Source organism: Epinephelus fuscoguttatus, linkage group LG18 (genome assembly GCF_011397635.1).
Source record: "Epinephelus fuscoguttatus linkage group LG18, E.fuscoguttatus.final_Chr_v1".
In the NCBI taxonomy this organism is placed as follows: domain Eukaryota; kingdom Metazoa; phylum Chordata; class Actinopteri; order Perciformes; family Serranidae; genus Epinephelus; species Epinephelus fuscoguttatus.
In genome coordinates, this window is record NC_064769.1 from 921,310 (window position 1) to 947,500 (window position 26,191).

A 26,191-nucleotide genomic window follows, 5' to 3' on the forward strand; every position below is an offset into this window, starting at 1 on the left:
TGTTCTACAGGCAGTGCACAACAGCAAACCTAGCAGTGAAACGATTTCGCTTTTTGCACCTTTAAGCAATGAATTTAAAACAGGTAATGTGCTAGCTAGCCTCATCTCTAAAAGAATTTCAGAGCCTCAGGGCCTTGATGGCAAAAGCCCGGTCACCTTTAATTACCAGCCTTGATATAGAGACAAATAGTGAGGGTAGGCTTGAGGATCTCCGGTCACAACTTGGAACATAGATAGTCAGAAACTCAATTATATAACTGGGGGCTAAACCATGTTGAGCTTTAAAGTTATTAAAAGAATCTTAAAATCAGTTCTGAGGTTAACTGGCAACCAGTGGAGGGAGGCGAGAATTGGGGTAATATGTGACCTATGATTTGTCCCAGTTAAAATACGAGCTGCAGCATTCTGTACTAGTTGAAGCCGAGCTACTAAAGATTTACTGAGGCATGTAAACAGTGCATTCCACTTGTCAAGGCGCAAGAATTCAAAAGCATGAATAAGTTTTTCAAGGTCAGGAAAAGACCCAGCTTGTTCAGTGTTCATACAGTGCAATACAGAACTGTTATAATAATAATAATAAATAATTTTGCCAGTGGACAAAATGCTCTCTCCAGCAAGAGAATTGTGCCTGTCTTTGACATGCATTTATTCTTATGTAGTTGGACTTTTTTCTGCTGTACCAAATTCACACCAAACCGTGACTTCTATGCATTGTTACACCTCCAGTAACCACTTCACTTTTTCAACCACTATTGTTGCAGCTTGGTATGTTGTCATTGATAGGGACAAATATCAGCTTCAGCCTTAGAAACTTTATTCAATATCATTCACATAGAAACCCCCAGCAAATCATCAAACTGTTTTGTAACCTTCCTCTCGTTGCAGGCTCAGTCCCTGACCCCTCCAGACTACAACCTGCGCTGGTCAGGTCTGATTGTTACAGTGGGTGAGGTCCTGGAGCGCAGCCTGCCCAACATCAACAGTACAGACTGGCATCAGACCATGACGGGCATGACCCTTCGCCAGATGATCCAGAGTGCTGCCAAAGCTCTTGCTGGAATCTACAAACAGCAGCTGCCACCCAGAACTGTGAGAGACTGAATAGCTCCAGTTTCTGTCACATACTGGGAGGAGATGCTGGAGGAAAAAGTAGCTTATGGAACAGCAAAGCTCCTCGTATCTCTCCATCCATTCTCATCTGTCCTTCTGCTGCAAAGCCAGTCTTTTAAAGTTCTTGATGTATTTGCTCACAAATGTTGGCAGGGTTTTACTGAGAGGCCATTAGATATCAAATCATTACTTGTCCACTCAGGCTTTGAAGAAGACTTAACCATTAACTAATGATCTCATCATCCTCATTTAGATATTATTAAACATTGTGTATATTAGTATCAGCAACCTTAGCACATATTGTGGAATTATTTTGTTGTCTTGTTCTGTTAACGAATGTTTATGGTTATCATAGAGACTATTACATGGAGTATGTCTCAGCCGTTTTCCATATACTCACACATTCAAAACTTTATACTTGAACTTTTCTTACTTAAAATTATACTTTGCCAATTTTTAGCCAGGTCTGTGTCACCGTGATGTAAGGAGTGTGTGCCCTAGCCACCTGTTTCTGGAGCTCCCTGCCGTCCACCAGCCAAAATTGCGAAACAGTGAATGAAGTAAAAGGCGTCACTGATGAAGCAAAATAAAGCATTTCCAGGTGCTGGTCATGTGGGGGGAAGCTAAACACCGTTCATTTTCTCATATTTTCCACACTGCGTTGACACAAACATGGTTGAAAAAAATGTCCCTTAAAAGGAGTCCTAATTCAAATGCTGTAGACCCAGACAGACTCAAACAGAGAGAGAGAACACCAAATTGAACCTGAAGGTATAGAAAAAACCCTGACTCACTGAGAATTCATTTAATGTGGACCTGGCCCGGGGTTGCGCCTTGGATATTAGCAACTGAGTAGACCTGTGAAGTCCTCCACTTTATACTGCAGCACTGTAAATTCTACTTTGTACTAAAGTTGGCAGTGTATTATTGTGGCAGTTAGTATTCAAGAAACTAGTATACTGTTTTGTAGTAACAGGAAATGATACAAGATATGTGCTGGTATCCTGATGCTACTGCCACTTTCACATTACTATTCCTTATATAGCTGGTTAAAAGAAACGCCATCTGAGAATTTTATTTTGTGTGTATATTTTTGTTTTCTGAGCTGTTTCCATCCACCATTCACCTTCTACTGTTTTTTTTCTTACTGTAAATAAAAAACGACGAAAAGTTCCTGAACCGCAGCCAAATTAACTTTGTAGGAGGCGCTGGGGTTAAAATAACCATCTGTTAACTCACCATTCCTACCCCTCTCTATGCATTAATGGCATCCCTTTGCTTCTTGCTTATGCCAGATTTATGTAATAATTTGTTGTGTTAAGTGCAAAATTACAGTTTTTTAAATTACCATAAATCTTTTGCCACACATTGAACCTGGTGCCTCAGAGGGGGCCCTGGGGGTCAGGGGCCCTGAGCAGCTTCTAAAGCACTGACTCAGAATTAAGTAGTTGTGCTTAAAAAAAAAAAAAAAGATAGTTTATCGTATTGAAGCATTCGATTCAGTCAAAATGACCTCAGCAGGACGGCTGTTGATATTGTATTGTATGAAAGACTGATGAAACAGTGTGTGAGAATAATAGTACCCACTTACATTAAGATTTTGTTCAGTAAAGGTTAAATGATAAAATGACGACCTGTAAACATATTCAACAATTGTGCAGTTGTGCAATTGTGCAATGGCAGACTGAAAATCAAAGCCTTTGTTCAAACTAAGCATGACACCTCTGACCTCATGTCTGCATACTGCTCTGTCTGTGTATACTTGGGTCCATGTCATTGGTTCGACATCCCATTAGTCCAACTGTCCGCAGTGCTGAACGACTCGCGGCGGGCGTATGGTGCAGTGCGACCGGCTTGAGGTGAAGCAGGCTCAGAGCTTATGTGTTTGTCACTTTTTTTTTCATTTTAACCCACACCATGATCTTTTCCTAACCCTAACCAAGTGGTTTTTGTGCCTAAACCTAACCAGACCTTAACCACAGGGCGTCATGATGATTTCGGAACGGACTTAGGAACAATGAGTTTAATATGGTCGGAACAATGGGACGTCGAACCAATGGGCAGTTCCCGTATACTTAGGGTTGCAGTGATATACCGGTTTTTAGGTTTTCTGTAATATAAAATTTGACTGTTATCATACTTTTTGCTTTGCCATGATATTGGGAAAAAATGCAACTGGACATTAAATCTCTCCTTAATTTTTAGTTATATTCAAATGGAATACTTTTTACACATATTCCCATTAAGAAAGTGGTTTCAAGTTTCAAATAAAGTAATAAAACATTTGTTCAACCAAAAATAACATTTCTTTTTTCATTCCTTTGAGGGTCACTCTGACTGATAATAATATACAGTCTATGATACCATGAAATTGCGCTATTTTCTGAGATGGTTATCGTACTGTAAAAATTCCATAACGTTGCAACCCTAACACTTAATTCTTTGCACTTCATTCGATAAAAACATATTTCGACCCATGAGTTATTGCAGCAGAAGACTACCAGTGACCTGAGATTGGAAAATTATAAATATATATATGTTATGCTTATTCAGGCAATGGGATGGCTGTCAGAAAGGGGAGTTACTCATACAGTAGACTGAGCACTGTTTGTAAAGTTTGAGTGAAAAGACAATTCTGTGTATTTTGCGTCCCATAAACGTGCCTAAAATCAATCACATACCGGTTTGTGTCAGTGCTGTATGTTTGTTCCACAAACTTCACAGCAAAAAGGTTCCAGGGTTGAACACAGGGTGGGGGAGCCCCTCTGTGCTGAGTTTGCATGTTCTCCACATGTCAGCGTGGGTTTTCTCCATCCAGCTTCCTCACACAATTCAAAGACATGAAGGTTAGGATAATCGGTGACTCTAAATTGCCCGTAGGTGTCAATGTGAGCGTGAATGGTTGCCTGTCTCTACGTTTTAGCCCCGCGAAAGTCTGGAGACCTGTTTAGGGTGTACGCTGCCTCTCGTCCAATGTCAGCTGGGATAGGCTCCAAACCCCCCGTAATAAATGAATGTATATAGTGAATTAATCTTGAGTGTCCAAAAATAGGTTTGGGGTCAGCAGCCCATTTCCTCTTTTCGGTGATCAGTTTCCCTCCAAATGAACAAAATGTAAGAAACTCTGGTCCACCTTGTTGCCTTCAAAATAAAGAGGAGGCTATTATTGCAGTGACACCAATAGCTCAGTTTTTCTCTGTGCAGAGGTGTTTGTTTTTACTTGTTTGTTGTCAGCTCTGCCTTTAGGCATGCTGCAGTATGCAGTACAGTACAAAATAACTAACGAATATCTACAAATTGAATTACCCTTTGATATCTGGGTCAATCAGTACGTTTACATGCACAGTTTAATTCCACTTTTAATTGGAATGAAAGGCCATTCCGATTAAAAGTGGTCATGTAAACAGTCATTCCGACTGAAAAACGGTCATTCCGATTGAAAATTAAATCCGATTAAAGGGGGTGGTTTAATCCGTTTGTCATTCCGAATGAAAGAATTTTGTGTGCATGTATACACTCATTCCTCTTTAAATTCATTCCGGTCTTTCTGCGCATGCTCGTTTCCTTGCCCTTCTGGCGCGATGACGGATATAGCGCGCATAGCACCGGTTTCCATTCACCACAGCATGGTCTTCTACCTCCCTTCTTCGACCTTCTACCTCCCTTCTCCTCAACAGACGAAGCATGAGCAGAACAAGATTGTTGTCGTACTGCTGCTTCAAGAATATAAGCAAAATGCCCGAAAAACGCACTAAGAATGGCATCGTCAAACATCTTGTTATCTGGAGCGAGGACTACAGTGTTTTCTTACGGTAAACGTAAACATGTAACATCCGCCCGCCCCCTATCCAATCAGAAACCTTCTCTGACCCAAACCTTGCGCAAACCTGAATAAAGGCACTTGAACTGATCTCCCATGTAAACCCTCATTCGGAATGAATATTTCCCATGTAAACTACCTGGAAAAACTTTAATTCCGAATGATTTCATTCAGATTTATTTCATTCCAAATGAGAAGCTATCATGTAACCGTAGCCAGTATTTTAATTATTTATGTGATATTCATTATCTTGTCATAGGTTACTAATTTTGTTTTTACCTCCTTGAGCACTTTGTTTTTGTCTGTGATAGTCTGGAGGGGTATTCCAGGTAGGAGGTTCAACAAACTCTGAGTCCAACCCTGAACTCTGAGTTGATTTACCCTGAAATGGGAAACTCTGAGTTACCGGTTCCAGAACAGCTGATTTGAGTTAGTTCAGTCAACTCTGAGTATGTTCACTCTGAGTTAAGCCGACAATAAAAAGCCATCATCAATGGAGCTCCGACTCCACGATTCACCATGGCAACAGGTAAATAAAAGACAGCGCCTCCATTTTAATCCAGTGGATGTAGAGATATTAATGCATGTGTAGCAGACGGTGCACGTTTATCTTTGAAAGAAGAGCCTGAGTCAGAGCAAGGAAAGTGTAAATAAGTTCAACATAAAGTTTTATTCAGTGTTGTCCGTTTATTCATCATTTATCAGACTTACATTTCCTTAATGAAGATAAAGTGGTGGAATCTGACTGTGTATCAGGCTGTAGATACATTATATTAATAATATAATATATTTGTTCAGATTTAATCTGATGGGGAAACACACAGGAGGCAGCAACTGAAAAATAGGAAGATTTAAAACATATAGGCTAAGCTATAGATCAAAGACATAATGACTGTAATCTCACAGTCTGACCCAGTAATAATATGTTTGGTGATTTGCACTTGAAAAGATGTTGAGGTTAAAATACAGAAAATGTTGGACATCTATTTGTGTCTTGACTCAACAGCATTCAGTGAATTTTTTTCAGCTACAAATGTAGTAAATTTAAAGACACTGAAATGCTGCACCATTGCTCACTCAGAAATATGAACATATAATCCCCAATATTAGGCTATAGGCTAGGAATTATGTTCTATCAGTGCGACCAATGACATTAGTGATAGAGATCATTAGTCATTGATACGTGTCTAAAGCTTCATACCGATATTTAAAATTTAAATAATTAGACCTACACATTATGTGCAATAAACATTTCGGAGCTGCTCTAACAGACTGACAGTCTGATCCTTGTGCACAGTACACTGTTAGCAATTGATGTAATTTCTACAGTAAATCTTACAACAATGCATTGTATTTATGTTTTTACTGTAAATGGCAATGCATTATGGGAAATTTACTGACAGTCCTGTAACATAAAAAATAGCTTAATAAATATAAAAAGGACAGAGGTTTGATTCTAAGCTGAGGGTGAATTCTCGCTGTGTAATATTTCAATGTAAAGACAAAAAATGATGTCCAAAGAAATGATTGATGTGCATAAATTCAGTAACTTAAGACAGTCCTGAGTAACAAACTAATATCCAGCAGGATTTAGACTGTGACAGACGGTAAATCTCTGCTAATTAATGCGCTTCGATACAAGTTTTGACATGGACTGAATGAATGAGGAATTGAAACAGCGTGTAAGAGGGAGGAGACATAGAAAAACTCAGGGTTTATTGAAGAAAACCTGCCAGCAAGCAGATTAGGTTCACAGACTCAGTTGCCATGGTGATTGACTCAGAGTTTGATTTACCTCTCTTTGTGGAACTGAAACCCCAGAGTTTCCCTCATTTCAGGGTTAACATAGGCTACTCAGAGTTTTCACTAAACCTCTGGAATAGCCTACCCCTCGGGGCCCTATTTCAGAAAGCAGGATTAGACAAAACTCTTTCAGTTCAGCGAAACCCTGAGTCAGTTACTATGGCAACTTACTCCGCGAAGCAAACCTGCTGGCTCGCAGGTTTGCTTCATCTAAGCCTGAGGCTGATCGCTCGCTGAGCGTGTCCTTTATTAAATGAGGTCGTGGACGTTGGGGCACAGTTTATTCAGAGACTGATGCGTAAAGAGAGGGTGATTAGACCCAGTCTGGATGTCTCCCCGGAAGAGCTGTAGCCTATGAAAGATACAATTTCACGTCATACTCTAGTAGCCTATAGCCTAATTTATCTTAACAATCTGTTTCACCCAGATATAGCCTATCAAATATATTACACATCGTGGATTTACATTATCATCGGAGCAATTTTATGCATTTGATTCTTTTCTTTATAACATCAGAGACACTGAACACATCAGCGAGACAGCGGATTGTCCGGCTGTAAGAAAAGTGACGCTGGCTCTGAAAGGACGTTTTAGTCGTTTTCCCTGGACAAAGGCCTAAATCAGATTCGATTGTCAACATATAGAGTACGAGGACTAGATGGCATAGTGGATAGTGCGGACGCCCCACGCTCAATCCGAGATGCGGCGGCCGCGGGTTCAAACCCAACATGCGGCCTCTCGCGCGTGACATTCCGTCTCTCTCCCTTAACGTTATGCTTTTTTAATTAGCCTATGTTTTGTCAGGCAACAAAAGCCCAAGAAATAATCTATGAAAAAAAGAGGAATTCCACAGAACTGCAGGTTTGTCAGTGTTAATAAGAAATTAATCTAGCTACATGATGCAATGATTCATAAAAACTTTTCATATAGGCTAGCCTATTCAAAGATTCCGCTGTGTAATTGGCTCATTTATGGGGCTCAACATCACATCATAACTCCATCTGAGGATAAAGGAGATTACGTAATCGGAAGTCATTTCACAGCAATTCAATTAACCTTAGTCTAATATTGACAATTAGGAAAGTAAGCAAAACTTTTACCAGTCTGTACAGTATCTTTGTATTTGATTTTGAGCGGATGCCTAGTGTGCTTGGGCTCACAGCTGAGTATGAGGATATAGCAAATTATATTAAAATATATGAACCCTGTTAAGATATAAAAAATGTTTCTATATTTTCTGTAGATTAAGCATGTATAACGCATCACATTACATAATATTACATCACCTAACATTACCTATTAACACACTGCAATCTTTTCCCATCACACCTCACGGTATTTAGCTACAGCTGAGGTAATAGAATTTTTTCTTTTCATGTCTTCATTCATGGTCATCAAAATCTCCGATTCAGTTGGGATGAAATAAGTGGCTTTCTGCTTTCTGCCACTGAGAATCATGTCATCTGCGCTCCACTGATGATGTCTTTTGGTGCTCGCCGTGAACGCGCTTCCCTCGGGCTGAACATAGACTACTCAAAATTGGTTGAGCTAATTCTGTTCAGCTGTTCTGGAACCGAAAACTCAGAATTTCCCAGCTCAGGCTCGGTCAACCCGGATATCGGGACTAGACTCAGAGTTTGTTGAGCTCATTTTCTACAATAGGGCCCAGCAGCCACTACTGCCACAAATACAATGGAAGGCTTAGTCGTTATCAGAAAAAGTAGATAGCGCTTGTTCTGTACACCGGGACGCACGGATTCAAAATAATGTCCGCAACTAACATCAAATTACAGAGAGCATAATGCAAATTGACTCCGCCTGCTCGGGACAGTTTCGGCATACGTCGTTAACAATTACAAATGAACCCAAAAGTTCAAATTGAATGAACGCATTGCGTCGAGCTACCCCATTGGCTAGTGGTACACAACGTAAAATATACAATGAGCCGCCATATTAGGAAGCCAAACCCCTCTTTCATTGGGATAAGAAAACACAGGTTGTAGTTCCAAGACAATTTTCGGAAGTGGCGGCTGATGAGCGCTTGAAACGAAGTCATTAAACGTGCACAATCCATATCTTGTTCTGGTTTGCATTTTCTTTTGATAACGGGTTATTTGGCCACTCTTCTTCAATGGCGGCGGCTGCAACTCCAACCGGGCAGAGAAGCACGTGCGGCAGCGGCACTCCGCTGAGTCCGTCCAGGATAACCAGACTGCAGGAGAAACAACAGCTCAGGGAGCTCAACGACCGCCTGGCCGCTTACATTGACAAAGTCCGCAGTTTGGAGTCTGAAAACGACGTTCTGCACTTGCAGATTAGCGAGAGGGAAGAAGTGCGGAGTCGGGAGGTGTCCGGACTGAAAGCCTTGTATGAGACTGAGCTAGCCGACGCCAGACGGTGTTTGGATGAGTCCTCCAAGGAGCGGGCCTGGCTGCAGATTGAACTGGGAAAGCTCAAATCCGAGCATGAGCAGCTTTTACAGAAGTAAGCCTGTAACACTTTTATCATGTTATACAGTCTGTTACGGACACGGACTTTGGATGATTAGCTAAAGGCTAACGTCGCATACTGACTTTGATTTTCGAGCCATTTTTGCAACATTACGCACGTAAGTCCGCACGGGAGGTGAGCGTTAACGTTACGTGTTCTGGTCAGAACGTCACTCAGACTAACACCTTGATTTTACTGTCCCTTACTTCGGTTTTTGGCTCGTTCTAAGTCAGTCTTACATTTGTCGTCGGTACAATCACTAAGTTATTTTAGAAATGATAATATTTTGAAATGATTGTCAACGGCCTTTACCGGTCCATTATTGTCCGTGTTTCAGAAGAGACTAAATGTCAAAGCGACTTTTAAAATGCACCAAAATCAAATAGGTTGACCAACTAAGAAAGAATATTATTTCGTGAAATTGACCTTTGGTTCAATATAAGTGTCAGACAATTCAAGAGTAAGCGTTCATTGAAGGCAACATGGTGCCTTTAAGATCTGAATACTGTTATTATCTGTCAAGAGCACAAGACACAAAAACCTTGCAGAATTTAAAGGGGAGCTATGACCATTTTCAAAATCCATGCATGTTATTCTTATGGCCTAAGACAGTCCAAAAATGTAAGCAAACATGATCACATCTCTCCCAAATCCAAAAGCTGGTGTGTTAAAGTGTTAAAACCTAAATTTATGATGTTGTAGGGTATTAAGTGTGGAGCTGCTCTTAGACAATGAATATTGAAAGATATTCTAGGTGACACTGAAAGCATGACAAAGAAGGAGTGAAGAAAATGCGTTTTAACCTATAAGACACATACATTCCCGACAAGAAAGAGGAATGGGGCGCACAGTATCATTTCTAGAGGTTCATCCCAAAACCAGATTTTGCATCCACGTTTCCCACACTTGCGTCTCTTCCTCACATCCTAGCTCCGCCCTCGCAGGACACGGGGGAGAGATGCGAGGATGAGACGCGAGGAGAGAAGAAACAAAGACGGTGGATACCAGACGGTCCACTGTGAGTCAGTTTCCTGTATCAGTGTCACGTGGGTTTCACGACCACCACACCCCTTTAGAAGACTAACAGCAGGTCCTGAGTCCATTGACTTCAGTCGGAGAAATGAACGTGATTACAGATTATGGCCGATTGTTTCGCCCCATAGTCATGGAAGCAGATATTGGACCCATTTATCACAAGCCGCATATCTTCAGAACATTCCGACACCAAAATGGCAAATTTCAGATGGACAAATCAGGAGAAAATTTACTTTGTTCAAGACCTGTTTCTGTCTTAACAACACACTCTCGCGAGATCTGGCAACAGATATCTCCCCTCTGGTGCTGAAATCAGTGCAGTTTCACCAAAGATACTGGATTACTAAAAATATTTTTTTCCAGCGGATGTCTTAGTTACAACATGACATTGATGTCCTGATGTTGGCTTTGCTGCTGCTGTTAGCTGTCCCTGTCAGCTACTGATGCTTTCTAGACATTGTGATTTCCCAAAACTGAATAAATACCACACATAGCAACACAAAACTGCTTTGCCAGCTCAATCATGTTGTAACTAAGATATCCGCTGGAAAAAATATTTTTTTCACGGACCGTTTATTGAGTTACTGCGTTATTGCAGACACCGCTAACGGCTAATGGTTAGCCCAGCTAATCTACGATAACCAAGCGAGGTTGGGGATACTCGTCTTTGATTGGCGGTTCTCCATTGTCTTTGATTGGGCTACAGGGGATAGTGCCTACTTAGGAGACCAGAAATGTATACCATTTCAGACAGTTGGGGTATATTGTAGGTGGGCCATCTAGTAGTAATACAGTATCTTTTCCTTTCAGTATAGAGTGTGCCAGGGATGACGTCAAAACCCGGAAGTTTAACATCACGTTGGTTCCCAGAAGAGAAAGTGAATGTGATTTTTGCATTGCGTTTTGGATTATGTCAGAAAATAAGCTCTGTGGCTAACACAAGTTTATGATACTTACAGGTTTTGTTCAGCAGGATAATCTCCACATATGAACACCTTTCATACCACATTTGAAGCTTAAATGCGATCGCCGGAAGTAAAAAGCTAACGTTAGGCTTTAACGGATTACATGACCACTCCACGGTCGCGTGACTCTTGATGTCACCGCCACTAAGCTTTCAACTGATTTCGGCTGCTTTATTTTAAAAACATTGTATAATGGGGAAATCGGAGTGTTTAAGCTAAATAAGAAGCTGTAATGGCGGACTGCCAGCACTCTCGCCTGTTCGGGGGTGATGACGTTTACTGGCCCCGACAGGGTTTGTAGTCGTATTGAGCAACTTGTTAGCAACCGCCTTTTTTACGACACATAAAAGCTTCAGAATTCACAAGTAGGGTATTTACTGACGTGTTTTATGTCGTAGAACAAAACCTGAAACTCGCTTAAGCTTTTGTTAACTACAGACCTTATTTGAGGCATTTTACCAAAATCCCATTTAAAAAAACGTATTGACTTTTAGATGAGAGAACCGGAAGTGCTAAAAGCGCAAACAGAGTTCCGGGTTTACTGGCACACTCTAGGGCTGGGCGGTATGACCTAAAATTCATATCACGGTATAAATCGAATCCCTTCACGGTAATGGTATATATCGCGGTATAAATTTAAGTGTAAAAGTTATAATAGAAGTGTTTCTGAATGGGTTTTGTAGTCCCTTAGCAAAGCTAAATTGATAAAAAAAACAAAAAACAAAAAAAAACAAAAGCAAAGATATAATGTATTTTTTAAAGCATTTATTGTGCAGAATGCAGATCTCAAAACTCAAAATTAAAACCCAGTACTCTATGGTGCAAAATGTCCCCTGAGATCTATATCAAAAGGTAATTTCCTTCTTTTAGCAAAATCCTAAATGAGTTGTGTTTTTTCCACGTTGGACTTTTATGCTCTGCCATTTCTCCTCTAATCATCACGCTGTAACCTGTGACAGGCTGTTATGATACCACAACTATCACACATTCACATATGGAGTTTTTTTGTGGAGCCCCTAGCGTCACATAGGTTTACATTACCAAAGGTTTATGACAAACTCTCTTGCCGAAAACCAACTCCCGTGTGCGCACGGCGAGAGAGGAGAGGGAGAGACGCTGTGCTGCTGCCAGAGGAGACACTGAATGAGTTTCCCCTGAGCGGTAAGTCGCTAAAAGAGTCTGAGAAGTCCGGGGCTGTTCATAAGACATTAACTCACTCACTCACAAGTTCTCCAGCAACACATGTTGCACATGCTATGCTAAATCACGGACGTGAACCAGCTCTTCTTGCTCCGCTGTCTCTGTGCTTGACCGTGAGCCAAATTTATATCGTTTCTACCGTCTACCGCATATACCGTGCAGCCCTAGCACACTCTATTGTTTCCTTTTCTTGTTCAGATTTTTAACTCAATGGTGAATTACAAAACAAATAAAATAGGTATGAAACATGGCAGTGATGCACTTGGGTTTAATCTCTTACCTGTCTTCACTCTGTATGAAACTCCAGGGATGTTGTGATGTATCAGATCAGTCTGATCAGCTGCAGCCCTGGGCTGTCCAATCAGTAATTGATATCCAATCAGGGGGTGTGACGGTCCGTGAAAGACTTCCGTGAAGGCTGCACTCGTGTATCCTAGCTTCCCTCCCCTCTGAAAGCCTCCTCTCTCCTCGACTCCTCGACTCCTCCAAGCGCATTTAACGAATTGAGACCTCCTACAAGATGGCGAGTCTCAGTCGATTTTCGGGTCAAGTGATCGAGGATAGAGGATGGAGGAGTCGAGGAGGGATATTGGGATGAACCCTAGGTCTGTATCGGACTCATCGAATCAGATTTGTCTGTTTAATATGAATATCTTACTTTATGTCACATGTGTGAGTCAGAGAGTTTGAAAGAATTCAGTGGAACGTTTACTGTGACAGTGAAGTAAACGTAAACCAGCTAACATTGGATCAGAAATGTGCAACATTTGTTGCTGACACAGGATATCAAACAAAAGCCAGAAACTGTGTTGTATTAAGTGCCAGTGAGCTATAAATTCACCACTTTAACCAGAAGGCAGATAACATTATTTCGGAACCTTACAGAGCACAGCCTCTCTTCCTTCAGGCAGATGTCTCTGTGTCCTCAGTTCCTTGGACCAAAGAGCAGCCGCAGAGTGACAAGCGCTCACTCTGCAGCAAAATCTGGGGACCAAAATGTCCCCTGAAGTACACTGCACTCTGACTAGCAAAAACACACACACACACACACACACACACACACACACACACACACACAAAAAGACTGCTTGACAAGAAGCAATCTCACCAATAGAACAATTAAGCCCATCAGACTTGATGCGCAATTTTCACAAATATTGACTAGACTTTCACCGGCCACCAATATAACAAATTGGAATTCTCAATTGATGTGGTGTTCCCCTGTCAGAGCTTGTGGTGGAGGAAAAACCAAAAATCGTTTGGGGAGTATTTTGGTTTTTGCTCTGATTGTAGTTCGGGTAGCAACGGTATACCAGTGTCAAGGTATACCATGATATTAAAGTTGTTATTGTACAGTGTACATTTGCTTATCTGCGGTATTGGAAAAAAAATGCAACTGGAAGGACAAGCTCTACTTTATTTTAGTTATTTTCAAAAAGGAGACCCTTTACACATACTTTCAAGTTTCAATTATAGTATTAATAATACTTTTTTTTTTCCCTTACCAAAAATAACCATTTTAAATACTTTAACCCTTGATCACAAAGGACACATTTTAGCAGCTGGAGGTGGCTTTTTCTAATAGTTTTTAATGAGAACAAAGCGTTTTGCTCATGGTTTTTGCTTTGCGATGTGCCTCACATGTCTGTGCTCAAGGCGCCTGGCGTTTTTGCTGGAGCATACTGAACTCCTCTAGTTGGAAAAACTTCAACTCAGAGTGGAGAAACGCCCCACGCCATCTCTGCTTTTTCCCCATTGTCCAGTGGGATTATTTGAGAGGCAGGCCTTCTGTGGTAGTCAAGACAACAAGTTTACAGTTGGCAAACAATGGAGGAGAAACTGGTGGTAGCAGTTGCTGGATACTCAGAGCTATACAGTTACAGTTCAAATGACGTTTTTCCAAACAACTTTTTATGCCGGGGCTTCAGGACACTTGGATCACTACTGTGCCCCTATACAGTTGAAAAGAAGGAGAGATATTGCCATTACACGATACTGATGCCATTGGGTCCGTATATAATAATATAATCCAAGACAGAAACGATGTCCCAAAACCAAACTTTGTTAACGTGTAGAACAGATAGCCCCATTCGACCCTGTCGAAGGCCTTCTCAGCATCCAGCCCTTTAACATTGTAATCTTGCAACCCAAAAGCCAGAAAAATTGTTGGCAATTAATGTTTCTGCAAACCACAGATAATGGTACATTTGTTTTTTATGTAATGTGTGTAATTTTAATATCCAACTTCATTTATTGGATTTTCTAGTCATTAGTATGCACAGCACCTTTGTTTTTATAAACCTGAAACAAGTGTTTTTGTATATTCCCTTATGTCTGACATATTTTGAGAGCAGTAGTTGTTACTCAGCTGTTGACGAAACGTGCATTAATCTACAAAATAGAGGGTTTCGTCCCTGAGACTGTTTCAAGTTCATTTTCAGAAATAAAGGTCTGTTAGTTGATTTGTTGTGTAATTAATTGTTAAAAATGTTTGGGGTTTTTTCCAGCACACACCAAGCAGCGTTGTGTTGAGATAGTTTAAATTGGCACCCACAGCTGTGTGTGTTCCTTTGGCTGAGTTTGAAACCAAATAATTTGAAAACAACTTTGATTTCACCAGTGCGTGAAATCCCACAGGACGGTAATGAGCATGTGTTACGACCCCTAGCTCGTGGTGTGAAAAGGGAAGCAACATAAACCAGTTGTAATTGGTAAAAGCAAAATTATTTATTAAACAATGTTTGGCAAACAGAAATTGCGAGGCAGAGCTAAAGGAAATGGGCTGATGGATGCTACTCAAATCAAAGAAACAAATGGAACCAAAAAAGGACTCTCAAAAATAGTTACTAATAGGGAGACTAAGTAAATCAAAAGCAAAACAAAATCATCGCTAATTAACTTTCGCTTAGCCTTCTGTTCCCTAGCCCAGTCCTAGCTATCTTTCAAGTGCCTCATGTAATTAACAACATTCAAGTTAATGCACCGATTAACATGTACAATATTAGGGAGGCATGTCTGGCAAGCTGCTCTACAGCGCCTGACTGATGATCTGGCTGAGTCTTATATAGCCGTGGTGGAGCTGATGTGGTACCGAACCAATCCAAATGCAGGAGATGCGGGCAGGAGGTGGAAGGTGGAGGGAAGCCACACCTCCTCAGCGCGAGCCAATCAGGTGTAGGGGATCACACAGCCTGCTCAGCATAAGACACACAACTATGCACAAAGTTACACTATGAGGTGGGGGTACAGCAGCCATAACAGCATGCTGCAGAGGTCCGCTTTGTTGTTGCTCAATGCATCCCAGCGATGCATACTGCATCCCATGTATGCATGCAATTATAAAAACAAAAGCTGAGCACTTTCTAAGTGAAACATCAAATAACCCAAACAAACCCAAAGCTGTTCTGGAAGACTATTAAATCTTTAACTGATCATAAATAAAGGTATTAAGTAGGGATCGAAAAATAATCGGCACTGCCGATAATATCGGCCGATATTCAGCATTTTTATGATAATCGGCATCGGCCATTTTTTCCACCGATAGCCGATAAAATACGTTTATTTTAATTAAAATACGTTTATTTTAATTAAAACACGCTCCTTTGGCTCTCATGCAGCCGTCTCTCTCTGCCTGTCTGCCTGAAGTCTCCACTCTGTGCTGTGTAACAAATGAAAATGTCTAAGTTGCAATAATAAATCCTCTATGCTAAAGTTTTAAAGACACCACTGCTTCATAATGCTTGATAAACACACCATCTTCATACTATCTCAGTGTCTGTTCCCCCCCCCCCCCCCCCCCAGTGCATTTCAGCTGTGTATGGTCGGTATGGCGCTTACTGGAAAAATGGAATATGACTGGTATATTAAATACATGTAATTACAAATTACTTTTACTAAACTACTAAAGCTATCAATAAATGAAGTGAGCCAAGGTTCCTGTTCCTGCCACCCTCTTTATTGGTTTGCACTTAATCAGGCTGGATCAGATGTACCTGAGAGAGAACATAAGACATCATTAATTAATTGTTATTCATATATCATAAGAGTAGAAAGTAAGTAAAACAATTAGCATAGTACAGTATACAATACTATAGTATACAATATGGTGGAGTGGAAGTGAAGTAGCATCAAATGGAAAGGTAAAGTACAAGTACCTTAAAAATGATCCTTTAGTAAAGTACAAAAACAAACAAACAAACAGTATACTGTTGTATTCAGTCTAATCCCAGGTGTGTTATTCTAAATTTTGACACCAAAATTTTAATTTTTACTGCAAATGAATATCGGTTCTAAATATTGGTTATCGGTTTCCTTGACTACTAATAATCGGTATCGGTATCGGCCCTAAAAAACCCATGTTGGTCGAACCCTAGTATTAAGCTTCCCTCATGCATTGTCAAGGGCTCTTAATCTCTGATAAAGCTAGGCTGCTTGACTGTTTTGCTGAGCATTTCATTGCCTGTTTGTCCTGATTGTCAGGTGTTTTGGTTTTAAGGCTGTTACGAGATGGGGGGGGGGGGGGGGATCAATTCACATAACTGTCACAATTTTTTTAAAAAAAATATTTTTTAAAAATTGATTTATTAATTCCTGAATTAATATTTAATATATTCAGTTGCAAAATGTTGCACGCCGCTCGGCCGCAGAGCGGTGCGCTCTTGCGCCGCGGTAGCACATACACAATGAATGGGTTCATTGGCGGAGGTCTGCGCTTTGCGTGCTCTGTGTGAAAAGGGCTTTATTTCCACCCTGCCCAGCAGCGGTACCATGGCAAACGGTCCCTAACTGCGGGGAGAACGGAGCAGGCTTCTCCGGAGGTCCGCCGCTTTTCCCGGTCCCTCGTCTCCACTACACTTTGACTTATTTCCACCCAGCCGACAGCCTGGCCGTGGAGAATGGTCTGTAACTGTGGGGAGAATGGAGCAGTCTTCCCCTGAGGTCCGCCGCTTAACCCAGTCCATCTCTCCATTTCCACACTGCCGACAGTGGGATTTATATTCATTGTGCCGACAGTGGCTTGGAAAACCGCCCATAACCATGTGACAACCGTGACAAAAATACTGGCTGCTTCGGCTGTTTTTTTTTATGCGCACGTGCCCTAAATATTTTTACAGTTCGCACACACCTATCTGTAGTCGAAAATGCGAGTGAAACGCTCGCACTGTCGAGCCCTGATACAGGCATGAAAATTGCTCTTCTTTCGGTGAAATTAGCCAACCTACGTGAATCGTGTAGATCCAATGAGAAAGTATTTGTGGGGGGGGGGGTCTGTGGAGCGAAGCCACAGAAAAAAGACATATTGAACATATGCGTGCGGGCATTTCATGAGAGATGTTGTCAGTCTCGTCCAATGGTGGATTGGCCAGTCACCCGGTGGGGCTGGCCCGGTGAGCTGTCAGTACTGCAATGTGCGTCCCTTCCATGTTGTTTGTTTGCTGTGAGATGTTCAGAGGTGTTACGCCCCACGCTTAGACGGCCCTATGGGCAGAACAAAACTCCATCACTGACCCAGTAATAACCACATAAACACCTTTTAAAAACAATCAAATCCATGGGATTTATTAGAATGAAGACAAGACAACAAAAATCCCACTGTGAGAGGCAGCAGGACCAGCAGTCCGCACACCAGAGGCCTCCCTCCTCTGCTGCTGGTACAGGAGCTCTTAAGCACCTCCTCCATGCCAGGTGTGCTGCACCTTGTTAGGTAATGCAGCACACCTGAGCAGATCTACAAGGGAGGGAAAAAGGGACAGCAGCACAGAACACATACACAGTCGTAACAAGAGGGAATGTAGGTGTCAATCTGATGTTTTGATGCTTGAAAGAGGAGATAAGAGCGGCCTCTTCCAATACGAAAGAGGCTCTTGTTTTTCTTGAAATCTGATTGGCTCAGCCGCAGTCATCAGTAATTACTCATGGCAGACCAGGCTAGTTTGACCGTTAGACAGAAAACATGGATAAAGCCGGTAAAAAAAGAAAGGGGAGTGCAGAAAAAACTTGAATAAAAAAACTTAAATCTTTACAAGAAGAGGCAGCTAAGTGCTCCAAAAATAACTGACTTGTTGGGCCACGCCGTTGGTCGACGGTCTGAGGCTGCTGGTGTTGCTAACCACGGAGATGGAGCTGACAGTGCCATTATAGCAGGTATATTAACGTTCGCTAACGTTCGTGAGTGTGTAATGTGCAAGTCTGGCTTTGGCAAATTGAGTATTTCCTTTTTATATATATATATACACACAGTACAGGCCAAAAGTTTGGACACACCTTCTCATTCAATGCGTTTTCTTTATTTTCATGACTATTTACATTGTAGATTCTCACTGAAGGCATCAAAACTATGAATGAACACATGTGGAGTTATGTACTTAACAAAAAAAGGTGAAATAACTGAAAACATGTTTTATATTCTAGTTTCTTCAAAATAGCCACCCTTTGCTCTGATTACTGCTTTGCACACTCTTGGCATTCTCTCCATGAGCTTCAAGAGGTAGTCACCTGAAATGGTTTCCACTTCACAGGTGTGCCTTATCAGGGTTAATTAGTGGAATTTCTTGCTTTATCAATGGGGTTGGGACCATCAGTTGTGTTGTGCAGAAGTCAGGTTAATACACAGCCGACAGCCCTATTGGACAACTGTTAAAATTCCTATTATGGCAAGAACCAATCAGCTAACTAAAGAAAAACGAGTGGCCATCATTACTTTAAGAAATGAAGGTCAGTCAGTCCGGAAAATTGCAAAAACTTTAAATGTGTCCCCAAGTGGAGTCGCAAAAACCATCAAGCGCTACAACGAAACTGGCACACATGAGGACCGACCCAGGAAAGGAAGACCAAGAGTCACCTCTGCTTCTGAGGATAAGTTCATCCGAGTCACCAGCCTCAGAAATCGCAAGTTAACAGCAGCTCAGATCAGAGACCAGATGAATGCCACACAGAGTTCTAGCAGCAGACCCATCTCTAGAACAACTGTTAAGAGGAGACTGCGCAAATCAGGCCTTCATGGTCAAATAGCTGCTAGGAAACCACTGCTAAGGAGAGGCAACAAGCAGAAGAGATTTGTTTGGGCCAAGAAACACAAGGAATGGACATTAGACCAGTGGAAATCTGTGCTTTGGTCTGATGAGTCCAAATTTGAGATCTTTGGTTCCAACCGCCGTGTCTTTGTGAGACGCAGAAAAGGTGAACGGATGGATTCCACATGCCTGGTTCCCACTGTGAAGCATGGAGGAGGAGGTGTGATGGTGTGGGGTGTTTTGCTGGTGACACTGTTGGGGATTTATTCAAAATTGAAGGCACACTGAACCAGCATGGCTACCACAGCATCCTGCAGCGACATGCCATCCCATCCGGTTTGCGTTTAGTTGGACGATCATTTATTTTTCAACAGGACAATGACCCCAAACACACCTCCAGGCTGTGTAAGGGCTATTTGACCAAGAAGGAGAGTGATGGAGTGCTGCGGCAGATGACCTGGCCTCCACAGTCACCGGACCTGAACCCAATCGAGATGGTTTGGGGTGAGCTGGACCGCAGAGTGAAGGCAAAGGAGCCAACAAGTGCTAAACACCTCTGGGAACTCCTTCAAGACTGTTGGAAAACCATTTCAGGTGACTACCTCTTGAAGCTCATGGAGAGAATGCCAAGAGTGTGCAAAGCAGTAATCAGAGCAAAGGGTGGCTATTTTGAAGAAACTAGAATATAAAACATGTTTTCAGTTATTTCACCTTTTTTTTGTTAAGTACATAACTCCACATGTGTTCATTCATAGTTTTGATGCCTTCAGTGAGAATCTACAATGTAAATAGTCATGAAAATAAAGAAAATGCATTGAATGAGAAGGTGTGTCCAAACTTTTGGCCTGTACTGTGTGTGTATATATATATATATATATATTTTTTAGGGCATTTTTGCCTTTAATTGATAGGACAGTCAGGTGTGAAAGGGGGAGAGAGAGGGAGTGACATGCGGCAAAGGGCCACAGGCTGGAGTTGAACCCGGGCCGCTGCGGTAACAGCCTTGTATATGGGGCACCTGCTCTATCCACTAAGCCACTGACACCCCAAATTGCATATTTCTTCTAGGTGTCCATTTCAAGAGGCCAACTAGCCTACTAGGTATTGCAATAAGTCCTTATAATTTAAACCTGTACTAAAAGAAAATATGTGCCTGCTTTTTTCCCGTGGATGCACACTATTAACGTTAGCTGGTGCTCCCAGTCCCAAGGAAAATGAAGCTGAGGGACAGACTAACCCCAGTCGTGATGAGGAGGAGGATGAGACCAGAAATATGACAGGTGTAGTGTGAAGGCATAGCCTACTATGCATTACATTTTAGCCAGAGGAAAACCTTTTTTAGTAGTGCTAAGTGGGAGTTTTTTTGTTTTGTTATATTGTGCGTAAAATTAGATGCATTAGGATAAAGTCATATGCTCTTATTTTAAGTTAAATAATAAGCACATAGCCATTTGTGGCCAATTTATTATTGCATTCATTTTATAGTCTGGAATTAAACAATTACTGCTGATTTTCTTATGTAGTTGATTCTGAGCACAGCGTTTGTGTAGTGTGTACAAGCATGTAGAGGATTATAAGTAGAAACGTGTGGGGGCCGGTGTGCCTGAATGTCCTGGGCTGAATTTGTGTCCCAGTTAGGGTTGGGTCGGTTCTCGGTAATACCAGTTCGGTTCGGTACTCTGTCTTGGACTCTTTGCCGAGCGCACAGCGAGCAGGAGAGAGAGGGGGGTGGGGGTGGGGCGGGGACTGAGCTAGGTAGGGGGTGCGAGTGCACATGCGCCGAGGCCTCTAATGTAGCCTGGAGTTTGTTTAACAGTGATGGGGAATTGATAATGGCGGACAATTTAGTCTCGAAGAAATCAAAGAATGCGCCAGTATGGTAGCACTTTGGCTTTGAGCCAGACGAAGGAGGCAACCCTTGTTTGCACGGATTGAGTAAGCTAAACCTGCAAATTTATTTGTAAGGAAGAAAAGAAGCAATGCGTCACTGTGTTGTCCTATGGTCGTTTTTTTTTTTTTTCTTCGGTATTACCAACTTGATGCAGGATTTGCATTTTTTTTTAAAAAAAAAAATTGTATTTGTCTGTTTTTATTTTGTTGTAAAGCACTTTGAGCTACACCTCCCTGTATGAAAGGTGCTATATAAATAAAGTTTCTTCTTCTTCTTCTTATTATTATTATTACTATTATTATTATTATTGATGCGTTTTTTCACAAAAACCTGACCGTTTTTTTTTCTCATACGACCCAACCCTAGTCCCAGTCTGCCCCTGGTCTTGTCTCTTATACAACATACAGTACAGGCCAAAAGTTTGGACACACCTTCTCATTCAATGCATTTTCTTTATTTTCATGACTATTTACATTGTAGATTCTCACTGAAGGCATCAAAACTATGAATGAACACATGTGGAGTTATGTACTTAACAAAAAAAAGGTGAAATAACTGAAAACATGTTTTATATTCTAGTTTCTTCAAAATAGCCACCCTTTGCTCTGATTACTGCTTTGCACACTCTTGGCATTCTCTCCATGAGCTTCAAGAGGTAGTCACCTAAAATGGTTTTCCAACAGTCTTGAAGGAGTTCCCAGAGGTGTTTAGCACTTGTTGGCCCCTTTGCCTTCACTCTGCGGTCCAGCTCACCCCAAACCATCTCGATTGGGTTCAGGTCCGGTGACTGTGGAGGCCAGGTCATCTGCCGCAGCACTCCATCACTCTCCTTCTTGGTCAAATAGCCCTTACACAGCCTGGAGGTGTGTTTGGGGTCATTGTCCTGTTGAAAAATAAATGATCGTCCAACTAAACGCAAACCGGATGGGATGGCATGTCGCTGCAGGATGCTGTGGTAGCCATGCTGGTTCAGTGTGCCTTCAATTTTGAATAAATCCCCAACAGTGTCACCAGCAAAACACCCCAACACCATCACACCTCCTCCATGCTTCACAGTGGGAACCAGGCATGTGGAATCCATCCGTTCACCTTTTCTGCGTCTCACAAAGACACGGCGGTTGGAACCAAAGATCTCAAATTTGGACTCATCAGACCAAAGCACAGATTTCCACTGGTCTAATGTCCATTCCTTGTGTTTCTTGGCCCAAACAAATCTCTTCTGCTTGTTGCCTCTCCTTAGCAGTGGTTTCCTAGCAACTATTTGACCATGAAGGCCTGATTGGCGCAGTCTCCTCTTAACAGTTGTTCTAGAGATGGGTCTGCTGCTAGAACTCTGTGTGGCATTCATCTGGTCTCTGATCTGAGCTGCTGTTAACTTGCGATTTCTGAGGCTGGTGACTCGGATGAACTTATCCTCAGAAGCAGAGGTGACTCTTGGTCTTCCTTTCCTGGGTCGGTCCTCATATGTGCCAGTGTCGGTGTAGCGCTTGATGGTTTTTGCGACTCCACTTGGGGACACATTTAAAGTTTTTGCAATTTTCCGGACTGACTGACCTTCATTTCTTAAAGTAATGATGGCCACTCGTTTTTCTTTAGTTAGCTGATTGGTTCTTGCCATAATAGGAATTTTAACAGTTGTCCAATAGGGCTGTCGGCTGTGTATTAACCTGACTTCTGCACAACACAACTGATGGTCCCAACCCCATTGATAAAGCAAGAAATTCCACTAATTAACCCTGATAAGGCACACCTGTGAAGTGGAAACCATTTCAGGTGACTACCTCTTGAAGCTCATGGAGAGAATGCCAAGAGTGTGCAAAGCAGTAATCAGAGCAAAGGGTGGCTATTCTGAAGAAACTAGAATATAAAACATGTTTTCAGTTATTTCACCTTTTTTTGTTAAGTACATAACTCCACATGTGTTCATTCATAGTTTTGATGCCTTCAGTGAGAATCTACAATGTAAATAGTCATAAAAATAAAGAAAACTCATTGAATGAGAAGGTGTGTCCAAACTTTTGGCCTGTACTGTATGTGAACATGTAAAGATACTTTACTTTCACTGAATTATACATTCATACTTTTGTTTCTGTGCAATCTTGTAATTCTGCATTTGACCACCACTAGAGTAAATCTAAAAGAAATCAGATAGGAGAATTTGGAAGCTCATTTTTCCACCAAAAAAATCAATCGAGGAGCATAACCCCAGGACACCCTAGCAGGTGCCTGTGTCTCGTATCCTTCTTACCTTTTTCACCCCTGACCCATTTTCATGCCTGAATATAGAAAGACGTGGATTAACTTATTCATAAAATCTTAGTTGTAAAAGTATTAATCGTAAAATCAAGTAAGATTCTAAAAGAGTTGCAGCAGCATCAGCCTAAATAGAAAGTAAAAGCGTATAAAGAAAGTTTCAGACCTGTATCGGGAAAGTCAGAGCTAGTTAAAGGCTAAATTGAACAGATATATTTTTATCTTCCTTTTAAAAATATATAGCGAGCTAGCTTCCTTGATATCTGTTGCTAGTGTGTTCCATAGCTTTGGGGTGTAATTGACAAAGGCTGCATCTCCGATCTTCTTCCGGCTGCTGCTGGGAATCTCCATTAAACCAGCAGTAGATGATCTCAGTGTTCTTGGAGGCAAATAGTTAACAAGGGAGTTAGTAAGTCCCAGCCCATGTACGGCTTTGTATACAAGAAGGAGGACCTTAAAATCAATTCTTAATGTAACAGGAAGCAAGTGCACATCAGCTAAGACTGGTCTTATGTGCTCTCTCTGCTTGGTTCTGGTTAATTGCAGAGCTGCAGAGTTTTGAATTAGCTGAAGTCTCTCTGTGTTTTTTGGGAGGCCAGTAAAAAGTGCATTACAGTAGTCGAGGCGGCTTGAAATAAAGGCATGAATTATTTTCTTAGCATCTTTTTTTATTTAGAAATGGTCATACCTTGGCTATGTTTCTAGGTGAAAAGATGAATGAAATATTGGGAGTATCACAATATGAATTTTTCACATCACATTAAAAATTTTGCTTGTATTATCATGAACAGTATGATATGGCACACCCCTAGAGGGAACATTTAATAAACTACCTGGTAGCTCAGAGACAGTAAAATGCATCTCAAAGTCAGTTGCTCATTGTATCTTCAAAGACCTTCATCCACATAGCATGGTGGAAAATACAGGTTCTCAAAACTTGGTGTGTATTGGAGCTGCAGTATGTTATAACATCAAGGAAGTCTTTCTCAGAGACATCCTTGCCAAAAATCTACAGAACCAAAAGAAATGCTGAGCAGAGCCTGAACGAGTCACTCTTACTTCTAACATGTGGACACCACCAGCCACAGAGTCTTTGCTCACCGTAACAGTCCATCACATTACAGATGACTGGTCTTCTTCCTCTCGCATCCTCCAGACCAGGGCCTTGCATGAGAGTCAGATGGTGGCAAATTTTGCAGAGGTACTTCGTAATGTAGCGATTAAATGGAACATCGCCGATAAGGACCCTGCTTTAGTCGTTGACAATCCATCTAATAGAGCTGTCTCTGCTCAGTTAGCCTGCTTTTTCCATATCAAGTGCTACAATCACAGCTTGCACTAAAGCTGCTAGCTGTTGCAAGATCCCTGGGATGAATTGGACGCTTGACTTGGTTTATCCATAGAGATGCCACAGGACTTCATGCTTTAGAGCAAAAAAAAAGTTGCTGTAGCTCCCTTTTCACAGTCTGGTAACATACATCAGTAAAGTGGAACAGTGTGTATGATAAGGTTGAACATTTCCTCAAGCAACAGCCAGCAGTCACAGCTGCAGGGCTTTCCCCCAAGGTTTGAAACAGAGAGAAAGAGATATGGACCTTGACTGAGCTGAACATGTCCAGTGCAGAGGAGTTCATCCAGGCCTTGAAGCCAGTCAAGGTGGCTACGTGTGTTACGTTGGATACGAGTAAGGGCTCATTTATGCTCAACTTTAGATACAAGGACTGAGACCGATGGAGCCCTCTGTCCATACTCTGCACTTATTTCGTTCATATTTGTGTACGTTTTCCGAAAGCTTACAGATACCGATGAAATGTAGCAGTACCACCGGAGATTGTGGAGGCAGTGCAGCGTAGTTCAAGCTAGGGCTGGGCGGTATGGCCTATGGTGGGGGATAAAAATAAAATAAATTAATGAATAAATGAAATAAAATAAAATAGAAGGATTTCTCTCTCTTTGACTTTTACTTTTTACTTTTTGTGTAGTTTCAGTTGTAACTGTTCATCTATGCACACAGTATTCTACACAAGTGATGAAAAAAGTTAACTGCATTGTCTCCTTTGTGTGAAGGCTTCAGTAGGTTTACAGGTTAAGGCAAACAACTAATATAATTTTGTCATAACTTTATGGTCTCCCTGTTTCTAAAATTCTGGTTTTAGGTCTTACAGACATGCTGCATATCAAGGTCAAGGTCAGCTTTATTTATATAGCACATTTAAAACAGCCGAGGCTGACCAAAGTGCTGTACCATCTAGAAAGCACTAAGTACTGTAATACAACAAAAGAAAATCAAAATACAAAATGCAGTGTACACAATCTGCTATAATAATTCATGAAAAATATAAAGTATGAAAATAAAAAATGCCGAATCAGCATAATAAACGAAGAATCAATCAGTCAGTCGAAGATCCAGAAATGTACAGCTTAAAGGATAACTTCGGTATTTTTCAACCTGGGCCCTATTTCCCCATGTGTATGTGTGCGTATGATTCATAGGTACAACTCGTTTTAAAATTGGTTCAGTATAAGTTTGCGCATTAAAAGTGCTTTTTTTCGCCACTGACCGGTTCAGATCGCCAGTGCTATCTCTGTAGATAGACTAAGCGTTTCCCTT

General features: G+C 41.4%; 2 protein-coding genes across 6 annotated transcripts in view; both read left to right on the top strand.

The window, feature by feature from the left end:
• prrc1 (proline-rich coiled-coil 1) overlaps positions 1 to 2,289 on the top strand; it is a 68,050-nt gene extending 65,761 nt beyond the window's left edge. For 4 of the 5 annotated variants that reach the window (XM_049604085.1, XM_049604087.1, XM_049604084.1 and 1 more), the window contains one exon: positions 886 to 2,289. In XM_049604085.1, the coding sequence (XP_049460042.1) occupies positions 886 to 1,101 (216 nt within the window). In that variant the 3' untranslated portion in view covers positions 1,102 to 2,289. The remainder of the gene's footprint in view (positions 1 to 885) is intronic. The other variant, XR_007451703.1, reaches the window with a different exon arrangement.
• Positions 2,290 to 8,551: 6,262 nt separating this feature from the next.
• Positions 8,552 to 26,191, top strand: part of lmnb1 (lamin B1) — a 103,529-nt gene continuing 85,889 nt past the window's right edge. Inside the window, exon 1 of the mRNA XM_049604049.1 lies at positions 8,552 to 9,217. Within this exon, the coding sequence (XP_049460006.1) occupies positions 8,865 to 9,217 (353 nt within the window). The 5' untranslated portion in view covers positions 8,552 to 8,864. The remainder of the gene's footprint in view (positions 9,218 to 26,191) is intronic.